We start from the raw sequence: 15,845 nt of genomic DNA on the forward strand, positions 1-15,845 counted from the left end.
TTCTCCCTGTTCGAGTCTATGGCCTTGTAGAGTAACCTGAAAGAGAGAGAGAGAGAGAAAAAGAGAGAGATAGATAGAGAGAGAGAAATAGAGAGAGCGAGAGAGAAAGAAAGAGAGAGAGAGAGAAAGAAAGAGAGAGTGAGAAAGAGGTAGAGAGCGAGAGAGAGAAATAGAGAGAGCGAGAGAGAAAGAAAAAGGGAGAGAGAGAAAGAGAGATAGAAAGAAAGAGAGCGTGAGAAAGAAAAAGAGAGAGAGAAAGAGATAGAGAGCGAGAGAGCGAGAGAGAAAAAGTGCGTGTGAGAGCGAGAACACACATTTGTTTACCTTCTGGTTTTTCTTATACACAAAAGGCAAAAATATGAAGGTGTATTATATTGTATATGGGTGTATAATATGAATGGGTGTGACTTACGAAGGCCAGCCCTCGAAGGTAGACACCGTGAACAGAGCCATCATGGCCATGAGCACGTTGTCAAAGTTGAACTCGCTGTTGTGCCACACTCTCTTATGGACGAACGGCTGGTTCACGTCCCCGTCCTTATAAAGGATGTAGGTGCCCCTGGGAGGTTAGAGGTCAAGAGGACACAGGGGTTAGAGGTCAGAGGTCCGGATATAGGATTCGTCCTATGATGTACCGTATGTAAAGAACATGAATATTGTGGATGTTGTAAATATGTTCGTCTACACGCAACACGCTCAAAGATGCTGCGGAACACCTTACTGTACAGTAAATGTAAGTATTTCAGATTCAAAGTGAAGGGTGTCTGTTTGCTGTGTGTAGATGGACAAAGGCATCAAAAAACAACTGACTTGCAATCGTCGGGGCCAGACTTGGCTTCGTCCGTGCAGCGGTAAAACTTCCCCTGCAAAGCAAAACACAACACTTTCCTCGAAACGGTATGGCTACAAAACGAACCCTCAACCCTCAGGTGTCAACGTCTAGGTTGGGGATTTACTGAAAGCTACGATGCCATTGACATCACAACCCGTGTTACGGTGCTGATCTTAGAGTCGGGTGTTACGGTGTTGACCTTGAAGAGCTGCACCCCTATGCAGGCGAACATGAACTGCAGCAGCGTGGTGACGATCATGATGTTACCGATGGTCCTGATGGCCACGAACACACACTGGACCACGTGCTGCAGGGGTCAAAAGTTCAAAGGTTAGCAGCTATCGAACAGTGCGAAGGCATTACGTTGACGAAAGGTCAATATACGTCAAATACGTAGGAAGAAGGAGGCACAGCGACGACACAGTTCTAGAAAGTCGTTTAAAAAAACCCTGTACAGGTTTTCAGCAACAAACTGTCCCAAGTCCACTGCACTTGTTCTACGAATACTACGGCAAGGAATATGGTACTGAAAGAGAAGGAGTAGGACGTATAACGTTTTAGGATGAGGCAGTACTGTACCTTGAGGCCCTTGGCTCGGTTGATGGCCCTCAGGGGCCTGAGCACTCGCAGGACTCTCAGAATCTTCACCACAGAGATGGCGGAGGACCTAAAGGACATCACAGGAACTCCCCGTCAGAAACCAACTCGCCCTCTCTAAACGCAACCGTTCATTGCCATAATCAAACTTGACCGTGTCCATAAAAAATATTAAAAAACACGACGTGTTAGGACGGGAGAAGGAACGGAGGGCGAGGGACAATGGGCGAGGGACATGAGGATGAAGACAGAGAGAGAGAGAGAAGCAGGTTGAGGTTTCCAGGGTTAGAGTAGTGCAGAAGTTGTCATATGCTGAGGCAGTGAAGAAAGTATAGTAAGATGGGTCCTGGCCCCTTTACGCTAAGTCTGAATTTGTCCTGCTAGGTGACCTAAACTGGGACATGATTAAACCACCTGACAGAGTCCTAAAACAATGGGACTCTCTAAATCTTTCTCAGATTATTATCAATCCCACAAGGTATGACTCCAAACACTCAAAAAAGGCTTCTCTCCTCAATGTTATCCTCACAAATAATCCTGATAGGTGTCAGTCTGGTGTTTTCTGTAATGACCTTAGTGATCGCTGTTTTACAGCTTGTGTTGGTAATGGCTGCTCAGTGAAATGACCTGTCCTGATTTGTCATAGACCCTTGCTAAAAAACTTAAATGAGCGAGAGAGAAAGAGAGAGAGAGAGTGAGAGAGAGTGAGATGTGTGGGCCGAGGGTAGCAGCAGGTACTGACTGGATGCAGAAGGAGACCAGGGAGACCCCCACCACCAGCAGATCCAGCAGGTTGAAGGTGTTCCGACAGAACGCCCCTTTATGGAGAAACGCTCCGTATGTGGTCATCTGGGGGGAAGGGCAGAGCGAGTTAGACGGGGTAACAGACGCTGAGAAAATGCACAGAAATACACACATCGACACGCACATTCGCACACACACGAGCACACACATACACACAAATACACAGTGGTACACCGCAAGACAGACAGAAACACCTACACAGGTATATATAGTGGTAGAAACACTCACTCCCCTCAAACCCACATACAGTATTTCCACACTCTTGCAGAACACTCTATTTCGGGGTGGCGAGACTCAGTAAAACAGGAAGTTAGCAGCTATCGTGGCCACCCCGCGGCACCGTGGTACATGAATGTAGTAGTAAGTCATTCACTTCACAATCGGCTAATAACAGGGTCACCCGCGGCAACAAAACATGCAGTTTGTTGCCACGCTGAGGACGAATATTATATCTACGACCGGAGAGAAATGACAGGGTTGAACAGCCTACCGGTTGGAAAACCCCATGCCCTTACTGACACATTCATGTAGGGCCGTTTCCCTTAAAGCACATTCCTTCATGTTCTTTAACAGCTCACAGTCTAAAGGGGTAATAGAGCAGCTCCACTTAAAAAAAAAAAAAAAAAACGTCAGACTTCAGCAGGCAGAGAAGTAAACAACGCAGCGAAAGGAAGTCTTGTTCAAATCATAAAAGAAAAGGATTCATCGTCCTGAGTGCGTGTAAATGTAGAGACCAGCTGGCGCTAGCGGAAAGCACTGCTAACGCAGCAGGATCAAACTGAGCTGGGTCGTGTTCATTCGGCACCAAACGGGAAAAGAAATAACTGAAATGGGGAAGGACTATCTGAACTGGTCCAATAAGAAACTCTAGTTTCCCGCACTCCGTTGCAAAACATGTTGCTACGGTGAGCCTTAATGAATACGACCCGCAACAGGACTGAGCAGGGTTGGGCTGCCCTCTCAAGGGTTCTGAAGGAAACCCTACATTTCTAAGCACTCAGTACAATCTGGGGAAAGCCCATGCTCCACATGAACATGGTTGGTTTGCCCCCTCTTTTATGGCGCAGTATCTGAATAGAGGTCAGTTGGTATGAAACAGAAGCATGGAGTTGGCTTTGACTGGAGATGGCCTTAGATGTTTGTTTATAGACCCCCCCTCCCAACACCTCCCAACTGACATCCAGGTCAAAATATCAGTCAAAGCTACATCTCTTAAACGGCACATTGATATCTCTTTCCTTTGCACAAAGTGTCGCATCATTTTTGGAGAGGTGCACAACAATAGTGTCGTCGGGTCAAAATTCCAAAACCTTTTCAACTCATTGTTGACTTTTCCAAACGTGACAAACATGATGACACCAATCGGGGTTGGTTTGTGCCTTTGATTCCTTCATGGATTATTCGTTTCCTGATTAGCGGGAATTGAGCAGCTTGTGTGTTAGTTAGTGTGTGTAGTGCTCGTAAGTAATGATGAAGGTCAAGGGGCGCGTTCGTAAATTCACTCTGGCTATCTACTCCGATTTCGGAGCACTCTCGCCTGAGTGTGCCAGAGCACAGAATAACTGATTCATTAACGAACGCTCAACACCCGTTGAATATGGCCGGTGTCTATAAACATTGTCAAAAAAGCTTAACGAAATTGTTGCCAGCAGCACAGTTACAGCCACCAAAGCTCTGGATAACATGAAAACAGCCTAACCAGCTCTGCTGGGTGGGGTGAGTAAAATGGTCAAGAGTGAGGTGTTCACTTATTTATGTCTGGAAGTAGCTAGCAAGCTAACTAACTTTAGCCAGTTAGCTTGGGTACTTGTGCCGTTGTGAGTTCATAACGCTCAGATCAACCCTACTCCTCGGGCCGGAGCGTCCAGCGTGTGCCTTCTAAACGCTCCGAGAGAAGAACGCTCAGAATATACTGAAGGACAATCTGACAACACTCTGAATCTTACGAACGCCCAGAGCGCACTCTGGCACTCCAGAGTGAATTTACACGGAACACACCCTAGATCTTTTGGTAGTTAAAAGAGGTGCCATGGAGTAAAAAGAGAAAGAATGGAAAAGGAAAAGTGAAACGAGGCAGGTAGTACCGCGGTGGCAGCAGGTGACACACAAGGAGAGAGTGCAGCAAGGCTCTCTGTCGTCACAAGCGAGAGTTACCTTCAACATGATCTCAAATGTAAACATGCTAGTGAAGACATAATCTGCATAGCCTAGGACCTGGAAGGCAACCAGACGTTGGGAGTGTTACCGTGGGGGGGTCAGTTAGTTGACAGCACAGAGAGGCGGACACAGGCCATTTACCTTCAACAGGATCTCAACAGTAAAGATAGCCGTGAAAGCATAGTCAAAGTAACCAAGTATCTGCAAAAAGCAACGGACATGTTTAACATGGGTTATACAGGTTACGCAAGTACGTTCATCAGAGACATTCGAAGAAAAACAAGTTAGCGTGGGAAACCCATGTGTGCAGGAAAGAGCATAGGAAGTGACTTAGTATGCATAGACCAAGACAATCCACCGTTTTCATATACGTGAATAAAAATCTGTGTATATTACAATACAATTCAAAATGCAGTATATATTCATTATATCATTTCATTACGAGCACCAGCACAACGTCATCCACCGACAATCACAATGACATGTCATTGTGCAGCTTGAGGTTAAGTTATAATGGTGAATATACATAATGATTCCAAAGTCAAATGAACCTGCTGCCTAAGAGGATCATGGGAGAAACTTCAGGAAAAGTGTTATCATTACCGTTAACGTCACTCTTAACCAACTAAATCCTTAAATATGAATACAACAAAAAAACGTAAAATAAGCAATAAATATCACAAATCAATACAGAATGTATCTTTACTATGTACTACTATGTAGGGTAACAATTGAAAATCAGTTACTGTCTACTGTGTGTTCCCATAAATATGACCCAACATTATTCGAATGTAGACAAGAAGGTTTCTGTACTTACGATGTTGCGTGCGGAGAAGTTGCGTATGGGGTCCTCTGCGGCGAGGGAGACAGAGCTGAGCATGATGAAGACCAGGATGAGATTGGTGAAGATGTGGTGGTTGATGAGTCTATGACATCCCACCCGGATCCTGAGGAGAACGTCAGAGAACGCACACACCTGCTTAAGAGAGCTCAGAAAAGTGTGCGTGCGTCCGTCTGTCTGTCTGCGCGCATGCGTGTGTGTGTGTGTGTGTGTGTGTGTGTGTGTGTGTGTGTGTGTGTGTGTGTGTGTGTGTGTGTGTGTGTGTGTGTGTGTGTGTGTGTGTGTGTGTGTGTGTGTGTGTGTGTGTGTGTGTGTGTGTGTGTGTGTGAGACCTACGGGTTGGTCTTGCTGAAGATGAAGAAAGCGCTGCCGTCAGGGATGGGGGTGATCTTCTCCTTCTTGACCAGCTCAGAGATGGCTGGGCGTGGCCCTGCTGGAACCTCTGGCTCCTCCTCCTCTTCTGCTGCATAGACAGACACACACACAGTGAGAGAGATAGACCACACACACAGACGTGCACTTGTTTACGGGACACACACACACAGGCCTGTACCTGCAGCATTCTCCTCTTCCTCCTCTACTGGTGCCTGTATCCCAAAAAACAGCAAACGTGATGAGAAGTTGTATACAATGATGCTGAATGAGCGTGAACCACAATATGTCTTGGGGTGGAGTTCTACCTCTTCCTTTTTCTCATCCTTTTTGTCTCCTGGAGCATTGAGAGACTCTGCGTCTGCCAGGTTGTCCACAGCGATAGCCAAGAAGACGTTCAGCAGGATGTCTGAGCAAAGTGTTCCGTCAAGGACAGAACCTGAACACATCTCCTGTACCGTAGTGTAGTCCATGGCTAGAGCAACACACTCATATGCGCTATTCAGAAAAGTCCAGAACTGTTCGTTGCAATAATGACGGAAGAACGGACCCCAGAGATCGATACAGACTACATCAACAAAAACAAAATGGGGTTGTGTTTGCTCATTTGTTCATAAGAACATAACAACATGTCATTTGTCTCTATTCACCCTGGTAGACCTTACCCATAAAGGAGAATCTATTTAACTAGGGGAAATTAGTTTGCGGTCAAATCACATCAAATCAGATTGTGATTATCGGGGCTCAGAGAGACAGAGATGCTAGGATGAGTGTGGCAAGGAAAGGATACAGTTTCCGCAGATGAAGAGGATAATGAAGTAGAAGGAAACGATCATCCCCGAGGAAGAAGGGCCGCCGTACGCCATGATGCCATCATACATCACAGCGTTCCAGTCTTCACCCGTCAGGATCTGGCCACAACACACCCAAATGCACTCGATCATTTTGGATGCGACACACATGGAGGACCTACAATTCACATGCGATTCTATGAAAACACATACAGCATTCACTAGTAACAAGATGGCCTGTTTCTAGTTCCCAGACAACTTTGCAGTATTACACTACCGGTCAAAAGTTTTAGAACACCAACTCATTCAAGAGTTTCTTCATTTTTAACTATTTTCTACATTGTAGGATAATAGTGATGACATCACAACTAGGAAATAACACATATGGAATCATGTAGTAACCAAAAAAGTGTTAAACAAATCAAAATATTTGTTTATATTTGAGATTCTTCAAATAGCCACACTTTGCCTTGATGACAGCTTTGCACAGTCCCAACAGGACAAGATCAATACCGATGTTCATTGATTACAGCTCAGCCTTCAACACTGTAGTGCTCTCATAGCTCATCACTAAGCTCAGGTCCCTGGGTCTGAACACCTCCCTGTGCAACTGGGACCTGGACTTCCTGACGGGCTGATCCCAAGTGGTGAAAGTAGACAACAACACCTCTGCCACGCTAATCCTCAACACACGTGCTCAGCCCCTTCTGTACTCCCTGTTCAACCATTACTGCGTGGCCACGCACGTCTCCAACGCAATCATCAAGTTTGCTGACAACACAACAGTGGTAAGCCTGACTACCAACAATGATGGGAAAGCCTACAGGGAGGAGGTGAAAGCCCTGGCAGAACGGTGCCAGGAAAATAACCTCTCCCTCAACATCAACAAAACGAAAGAGCTGATCGTGGACTACAGGGCACCGATTGGTCGAAAATAAATATACATTTGAGCGTGGTGAAGTTATAAATTAGGCTTTGGATGGTGTATCAATACACCCAGTCACTACAAAGATACAGGTGTCCTTCCTAACTCAGTTGCCGGAGAGGAAGGAAACAGCTCAGCGATTTCACCATGAGACAATGGTGACTTTAAAACAGTTACAGAGTTTAATGGCTGTGATAGGAGAGGAGAAAACTGAGGATGGATCAACAACATTGTAGTTACTCCAAAATACTAACCTAAATGGCAGTGAAAAGAAATAAGCCTGTACAGAATAAAAACATTCCAAAACATGCATCCTGTTAGCAAAAATGCACTTTTTAATACAAAAAAAATCTGGTAAAGTAATTAACTTTTTGTCCTGAATACAAAGCTTTATGTTTGTGGCAAATCCAAAACAACACATCATTGAGTACCACTCATCATATTTTCAAGCATGGTGCTGGTGCAATAATGTTATGGGTATGCTTGTGATTGGCAAGGACTAGATAGTTTTTTAGGATAAAAAGAAAAGGAATAGAGCTATAAGCACAGGTAACATCCTAGAGGAAAACTTGGTTCAGTCTGCTTTCCAACAGACACTGGGAGACAATTCACCTTTCAGCAGGACAATAACCTAAAACACAAGGCCAAATCTACAGTGGAGTTGCTTACCAAGACAATGTTGTATGTTACTGAGTGGCTGAGTTACAGTTTTGACTTAAATAAGCTTGAAAATCGATGGCATGACTTGAAAATGGCTTTCTAGCAATGATCAACAATCAACTTGACAGAGCTCGAAGACTTTTAAAAAGAATAATTGTACAATCCAGGTGTGCAAAACTCTTAGAGGCTTACCCAAAAAGACACACAGCTGTATTTGCTTCTATAAAGTATTAACTGAGAGGTTGTGAATACTTACAGTATTTAAATGAGATATTTCTGTACTTCATTTTTCAAAATACATGTTTTCACTTAGTCATTATGGTGTATTGTGTGTACGTAGATGGGTGAGACAAAAAAATCTATTAAATCCATTTTGAATTCAGGCTGTAACACAACAACATGTGTAATAAGACCAGGGGTGTGAAGACTTTCTGAAGGTGCTGTGACCACTGGTCACCTTCATAATGTTTGCTTACTGTTTCACCCACTTTATATGTATAAACAGTATTCTAGTCATGGCTCGTCCTATATAACTACTGCTGTACACACCTTTTCTATTCATATAGTGTCCATACTGTCGATACACACCATATTCTATTATATTCCGGTCTCAGACACTGCTCATTGCGATATTTCTTCATTTCTTTATTTTTTGTACAAATGTTTTTGATTACGTGTTTATTTTTTTTGTATTGCTAGGTATTACTGCATTGTTGGAGCTCGAACCACAAGAATTTCGCTGCACCTGCGATAACATCGGCAAATCTGTGTATGCGACCAATACACTTGGATTTGATTAGCACACCAGAACATTCTACTGTAGTTTATATAACACGCCATAGACAGACAATGGGGCATATTACTCTACTTATTCCCTGTAAAACACAGCATACAGGGAAAACAAACAAGAGTCCTACGGCTAGCCCAAACAAGAGTCCTACGGCTAGCCCAAACAATAGTCCTACGGCTAGCCCAAACAAGAGTCCTACGGCTAGCCCAAACAATAGTCCTACGTCTAGCCCGAACAATAGTCCTGCGGCTAGCCCAAACAATAGTCCTACGGCTAGCCCAAACAATAGTCAATAGTCCTACGTCTAGCCCGAACAATAGTCCTTCGGCTAGCCCAAACAATAGTCCTACGACTAGCCCAAACAATAGTCCTACGGCTAACCCAAACAAGAGTCCTACGGCTAGCCCAAACAATAGTCCTACGGCTAGCCCAAACAATAGTCCTACGACTAGCCCAAACAATAGTCCTACGTCTATCCCAAACAATAGTCCTACGACTAGCCCAAATAATAGTCCTACGTCTAGCCCAAACAATAGTCCTACGGCTAGCCCAAACAATAGTCCTACGGCTAGCCCAAACAATAGTCCTACGTCTAGCCCAAACAATTGTCAATAGTCCTACGTCTAGCCCAAACAATAGTCCTACGGCTAGCCCAAACAATAGTCCTACGACTAGCCCAAACAGTGGTCCTACGGATAACCCAAACAAGAGTCCTACGGCTAGCCCAAACAATAGTCCTACGGCTAGCCCAAACAATGGTCCTACGACTAGCCCAAATAATAGTCCTACATCTAGCCCAAACAATAGTCCTACGGCTAGCCCAAACAATAGTCCTACGACTAGCCCAAATAATAGTCCTACATCTAGCCCAAACAATAGTCCTACGTCTAGCCCAAACAATAGTCCTATGGCTAGCCCAAACAATAGTCCTACGGCTAGCCCAAACAATAGTCAATAGTCCTACGTCTAGCCCAAACAATAGTCCTACGACTAGCCCAAACATTAGTCCTACGACTAGCCCAAACAATAGTCCTACGTCTAGCCCAAACAATAGTCCTACGACTAGCCCAAATAATAGTCCTACATCTAGCCCAAACAATAGTCCTATGGCTAGCCCAAACAATAGTCCTACATCTAGCCCAAACATTAGTCCTACGGCTAGCCCAAACAATAGTCCGGCTACGGCTATCCCAGAGGACCAGTCAAGTGTAAATGCCTTTAAATGCCTTTGACGTTATTTGGCTCAAGCGTTAACCCACACGCTGTGGGAAAATGCATTGAAAACATTGGGAGCATTACTTTATTCACTGCAAACGGCGATCAGTGTTTCTGTAGCGGCCATGGTTGCTCGTGGTTACGTTAGGAGGTAGCCCAGCCTGTGACTTCAAAAACCAGTGTCGGCCCTTGGCCCAAGAGGGAATTTCCTCTTGGTGTAATGGTCAAGACATTGGTTTCTCTCGTGGGAGACCCGGGTTCACTGGGCTAGCCCCCCCTCCAACCCCCTGTCAGGGTGTCATCATCAGGAGGCTCTCCTGAAATACAACATTCGCTAAATATACATGTAGGTAACTCATGAGGTTCTGTATATATATATATGAGAGAGAGAGAGAGAGAGAGAGAGAGAGAGAGAGAGAGAGAGAGAGAGAGAGAGCGAGAGAGAGAGAGAGAGAGAGAGAGAGAGAGAGAGACACACTCTCTCTCTCTCACTGTACTGTTCACCCACCTGAAACACAGTGAGCAGTGCCTGGGGGAAGTTATCGAAGGTGCTCCTCTTGGTCTGCGTCTCGTCGAAGTTGAACTTGCCCCCGAACACCTGCATGCCCAGCAGGGAGAAGATGATGATGAAGAGGAAGAGCAGGAGCAGCAGGGAGGCGATGGACTTCATGGAGTTGAGCAGCGACGCCACCAAGTTACTGAGAGACTGCCAGTGACTGGACAACACAGAGAAGGGGGAGGGGGGTTAGACAAAATTACACACACATAAACAAACAGATTTGTTTTCACACTTTACTCTGGCCAAAGAGCATAAACAAACACACACATTCACACACAAACACGACATACGCCCAAATCAAATCAAATTTTTTCACATGCGCCCGAATACAACAGCTGTAGACCTCACAGTGAAGTGCTTACTCACAAGCCCTTAACCAACAGTGCAGTTTTAAGAAGATAAAAAAGTGTAAAGTAAAAAAAACATTTTCTGAAAGTATTTAGGCTACTGACGTCACACACACACTCACCACATACGCTGCTTCTACTGCTCAGTCTACTATCTATCCTGCTGCCTAGTCAATCTACAGTGCCTTATTCCACATTTTGCTGTGTTAGAGCCCGAATTTAGAATGGACACACAATAACTCATTCATGATGAATTTAATGAATTTGATGATGAATTTAAAAAACATGTTTTTAGACATTTTTGCACATGAATTGAACACGAAATACAGAAATATCAAATTTACATAAGTATTCACAGCCCTGAGTCAATACTTTGTAGAAGCACCTTTGGCAGCGATTACAGATGTGAGTCTTTCTGGGTCACTAAGAGCGTTCCACAGCTGGATTGTGCAACATTCACCCATTGTTCTTTTCAGAATTCTTCAAGCTCTGTCCAATTAGGTTGTTGATCATTCCTAGACAGCCATTTTCAGGTCTTGCCATCGGTTTTCCCCGGTCTTTGTGGTTGAATCTGTGTTTGAAACTCATTGCTCAACTGAGGGACCTTACAGATAATTCTATGTGTGGGGTACAGAGATGAGGGTGTCATTGAAAAATCATTTTGAAGACTATTATTTCACAGAGTAAGCCCATGCAACTTATTATGTGACTGGTGAAGCAAATGTTTACTCCTGAACTTATTGAGGCTTGCCATAACAAACTGGCGGAATACTTATTGATTCAATATATTTAATCTTTTCATGTTTTACTAACTGGTACAAATTTCGAAAAACATAATTAGACTTTGAAATTATGGGGTACTGTATGTAGCCAGTGACCAAAAATCGAAATTGAATCAATTTTATATTCAGACTGTAACACAATTTTTTGGAAGTCAAGAAATGTGAATAATTTCTGAAGGTACTCCCTGTACATAGCCATGTTATTACCTGGTACTCCCTGTACATAGTCATGTTATTACCTGGTACTCCCTGTACATAGCCATGTTATTACCTGGTACTCCCTGTACATAGCCATGTTATTACCTGGTACTCCCTGTACATAGTCATGTTATTAACTGGTACTCCCTGTACATAGTCATGTTATTGCCCGGTACTCCCTGTACATAGCCATGTTATTACCTGGTACTCCCTGTACATAGTCATGTTATTAACTGGTACTCCCTGTACATAGTCATGTTATTGCCCGGTACTCCCTGTACATAGTCATGTTATTACCTGGTACTCCCTGTATATAGCCATGGTATTAACTGGTACTCCCTGTAAATAGCCATGTTATTACCCGGTACTCCCTGGATAGAGCCATGTTATTACCTGGTACTCCCTGTACAGAGCCATGTTATTACCTGGTACTCCCTGGATATAGCCATGTTGTTACCTGGAACTCCCAGTATATAGCCATGTTATTACCCGGTACTACCTGTATATAGCCATGTTATTACCTGGAACCCCCTGTATATAACCATGTTAGTACCTGGTACTCCCTGTAAATAGCCATGTTATTACCGGTACTCCCTGGATATAGCCACATTATTACCCGGTACTACCTGTATATAGCCATGTTATTACCCGGCACTCCCTGGATATAGCCATGTTATTACCCGGTACTACCTGTATATAGCCATGTTATTACCCGGTACTTAAGTCGCTCTGGATAAGAGCGTCTGCTAAATGACTTAAATGTAAATGTATATAGCCATGTTATTACCCGGTACTCCCTGTATATAGCCATGTTATTACCTGGTACTCCCTGTATATAGCCATGTTATTACCCGGTACTCCCTGTATATAGCCATGTTATTGCCCGGTACTCCCTGTATATAGCCATGTTATTACCTGGTACTTCATGTATATAGCCATGTTATTACCTGGTACTCCATGTATATAGCCATGTTATTACCCGGTACTTCCTGTACCAGACAATATTGCACCATGTTCTATTTACTCTTTATTGTTATTAGTAATTCACTGACTCAACTACTATTACAGGGGCTGAGCTTACTCGTGCTCTTCCATGCCGTCCCTAGGACGGGTGCATCACTTGAGTGGGTTGAGTCACTGACGTGATCTTTCTGTCAGGGTTGGTGTCCCCCCTTGGGTTGTGCCTTGGCGGAGGTCTTTGTGGGCTATACTCGGGCCTTGTCTCAGGATGGTAAGTTGGTGGTTGAAGATATCCCTCTAGTAGTGTGGGGGCTGTGCATTGGCAAAGTGGGTGGGGTTATATCCTGCCTGTTTGGCCCTGACTGTGGGTATCGTCGGACAGGGCCACAGTGTTTCCTGACCCCTCATGTCTCAGCCTCCAGTATTTATGCTGCAGTAGTTTATGTGTCAGGGGCTAGGGTCAGTCTGTTATATCTGGAGTATTTCTCCTTTCTTATCCGGTGTCTTGTGTGAATTTAAGTATGCTCTTTCTAATTCTGTCTCTCTTTCTCTTTCTCTTTTTCTTTCTTTCTCTCTTTCTTTCTTTCTTTCTTTCTTTCTTTCTTTCTTTCTTTCTTTCTTTCTTTCTTTCTTTCTTTCTTTCTTTCTTTCTCTCTCTCTCTCTCGGAGGACCTGAGCCCTAGGACCATGCCTCAGGACTACCTGGCCTGATAACTCCTTGCTGGCCCCAGTACGCCTGGCCGTTCTGCTGCTTCAGTTTCAACTGTTCTGACTGCGGCTATGGAACCCTGACCCGTTCACCGGATGTGCTACTTGTCCCAGACCTGCTGTTTTCAACTCTCTAGAGACAGGAGGAGAGGTAGAGATACTCTGAATGATCGGCTATGAAAAGCCAACTGACATTTACTCCTGAGGTGCTGACCTGTTGCACCCTCGACAACCACTGTGATTACTATTACTTGATCCTGCTGGTCATCTATGAACATTTGAACATCTTGGCCATGTTCTGTTATAATCTCCACCCGGCACAGCCAGAAGAGGACTGGCCACCCCTCATAGCCTGGTTCCTCTCTAGGTTACTTCCTAGGTTCCGGCCTTTCTAGGGAGTTGTTCCTAGCCATCGTGCTTCTACACCTGCATTGCTTGCTGTTTGCAGTTTTAGGCTGGGTTTCTGTACAGCACTTTGTGACATCAGCTGATGTAAGAAGGGCTTTATAAATACATTTGATTGATTGATATTTATTCCTTGTGTCACTATTTCTATGTTTATTTTCTCTTTCTCTTTATTCTGCATTGTTGGAAAAGGACTCGTAAGTAAAGCATTTCACTGTTAGTCTACACCTGTTGTTTACGAAGTATGTGATGAAAGCATTGATCCGGGGTGAAGTTTCCCCTCGGTATAGATCTATGATCAGATTCCCCTCCTCCAATCCTTACCTTAACCATTAGTGGGTGAGCAAAGCTGACCCAAGATCAGCGCCTTGGGACAACTTCACCCTACTCCACATGACAGTGGTCTCACCGTGTGACCTTGAAGATCCTGAGCAAGCGGACACAGCGGAACACGGAGATTGTGTAACCCAGTCAGGCTGGTTGTAGTGTACTAACCCTGTACGTGTGTAACCCAGTCAGGCTGGTTGTAGAGTACTAACCCTGTAGTCAGGCTGTGTAACCCAGTCAGGCTGGTTGTAGTGTACTAACCCTGTACGTGTGTAACCCAGTCAGGCTGGTTGTAGTGTACTAACCCTGTACTTGTGTAACCCAGTCAGGCTGGTTGTAGTGTACTAACCCTGTACGTGTGTAACCCAGTCAGGCTGGTTGTAGTACTAACCCTGTACTAACCCTGTGTACGTGTGTAACCCAGTCAGGCTGGTTGTAGTGTACTAACCCTGTACTTGTGTAACCCAGTCAGGCTGGTTGTAGTGTACTAACCCTGTACTTGTGTAACAGTCCTAACCCAGTACTAACCCTGTGTGTAACCCAGTCAGGCTGGTTGTAGTGTACTAACCCTGTACTTGTGTAACCCAGTCAGGCTGGTTGTAGTGTACTAACCCTGTACTTGTGTAACCCAGTCAGGCTGGTTGTAGTGTACTAACCCTGTACTTGTGTAACCCAGTCAGGCTGGTTGTAGTGTACTAACCCTGTACGTGTGTAACCCAGTCAGGCTGGTTGTAGTGTAACTAACCCAGTCAGGCTGTAACCCTGTGTGTAACCCAGTCAGGCTGGTTGTAGTGTACTAACCCTGTACGTGTGTAACCCAGTCAGGCTGGTTGTAGTGTACTAACCCTGTACTGGTTGTGTGTAACCCTTGTGTAACCCAGTCAGGCTGGTTGTAGTGTACTAACCCTGTACTTGTGTAACCCAGTCAGGCTGGTTGTAGTGTACTAACCCTGTACGTGTGTAACCCAGTCAGGCTGGTTGTAGTGTACTAACCCTGTACGTGTGTAACCCAGTCAGGCTGGTTGTAGTGTACTAACCCTGTACTTGTGTAACCCAGTCAGGCTGGTTGTGTGTAACCCAGTCAGTAACCCTCAGGTTGTAGTGTACTAACCCTGTACTTGTGTAACCCAGTCAGGCTGGTTGTAGTGTACTAACCCTGTATGTGTGTAACCCAGTCAGGCTGGTTGTAGTGTAACCCTGTACGTGTGTAACCCAGTCAGGCTGGTTGTAGTGTACTAACCCTGTACGTGTGTAACCCAGTCAGGCTGGTTGTAGTGTACTAACCCTGTACGTGTGTAACCCAGTCAGGCTGGTTGTAGTGTACTAACCCTGTACGTGTGTAACCCAGTCAGGCTGGTTGTAGTGTACTAACCCTGTACGTGTGTAACCCAGTCAGGCTGGTTGTAGTGTACTAACCCTGTACGTGTGTAACCCAGTCAGGCTGGTTGTAGTGTAACCCAGTAACCCTGTACGTGTGTAACCCAGTCAGGCTGGTTGTAGTACTAACCCTGTACTAACCCTGTACTTGTGTAACCCAGTCAGGCTGGTTGTAGTGTACTAACCCTGTAACCCAGT

General features: G+C 44.8%; 1 protein-coding gene across 3 annotated transcripts in view; it reads right to left on the bottom strand.

Annotated features, from left to right (window-relative positions):
* Positions 1-14,396, bottom strand: part of LOC124003209 (voltage-dependent L-type calcium channel subunit alpha-1D-like) — a 193,903-nt gene extending 179,507 nt beyond the window's left edge. For all 3 annotated transcript variants that reach the window (XM_046311289.1, XM_046311290.1, XM_046311288.1), the window contains exons 1-14: positions 14,353-14,396; positions 10,493-10,700; positions 6,394-6,514; positions 5,912-6,012; positions 5,785-5,818; positions 5,568-5,694; positions 5,208-5,337; positions 4,388-4,447; positions 2,172-2,278; positions 1,412-1,499; positions 1,032-1,139; positions 811-863; positions 413-559; positions 1-36 (exon numbers count right to left, since the gene is read on the bottom strand). The exon at positions 1-36 is cut by the window's left edge and continues 166 nt beyond it. In XM_046311289.1, coding sequence (XP_046167245.1) covers positions 1-36; positions 413-559; positions 811-863; positions 1,032-1,139; positions 1,412-1,499; positions 2,172-2,278; positions 4,388-4,447; positions 5,208-5,337; positions 5,568-5,694; positions 5,785-5,818; positions 5,912-6,012; positions 6,394-6,514; positions 10,493-10,654 — 1,274 coding nt within the window. In that variant the 5' untranslated portion in view covers positions 10,655-10,700; positions 14,353-14,396. The remainder of the gene's footprint in view (positions 37-412; positions 560-810; positions 864-1,031; positions 1,140-1,411; positions 1,500-2,171; positions 2,279-4,387; positions 4,448-5,207; positions 5,338-5,567; positions 5,695-5,784; positions 5,819-5,911; positions 6,013-6,393; positions 6,515-10,492; positions 10,701-14,352) is intronic.
* Between the last annotated feature and the right edge of the window lie 1,449 nt (positions 14,397-15,845).

This window comes from Oncorhynchus gorbuscha, linkage group LG18 (assembly GCF_021184085.1).
Source record: "Oncorhynchus gorbuscha isolate QuinsamMale2020 ecotype Even-year linkage group LG18, OgorEven_v1.0, whole genome shotgun sequence".
NCBI classification, from domain to species: Eukaryota; Metazoa; Chordata; class Actinopteri; order Salmoniformes; family Salmonidae; genus Oncorhynchus; species Oncorhynchus gorbuscha.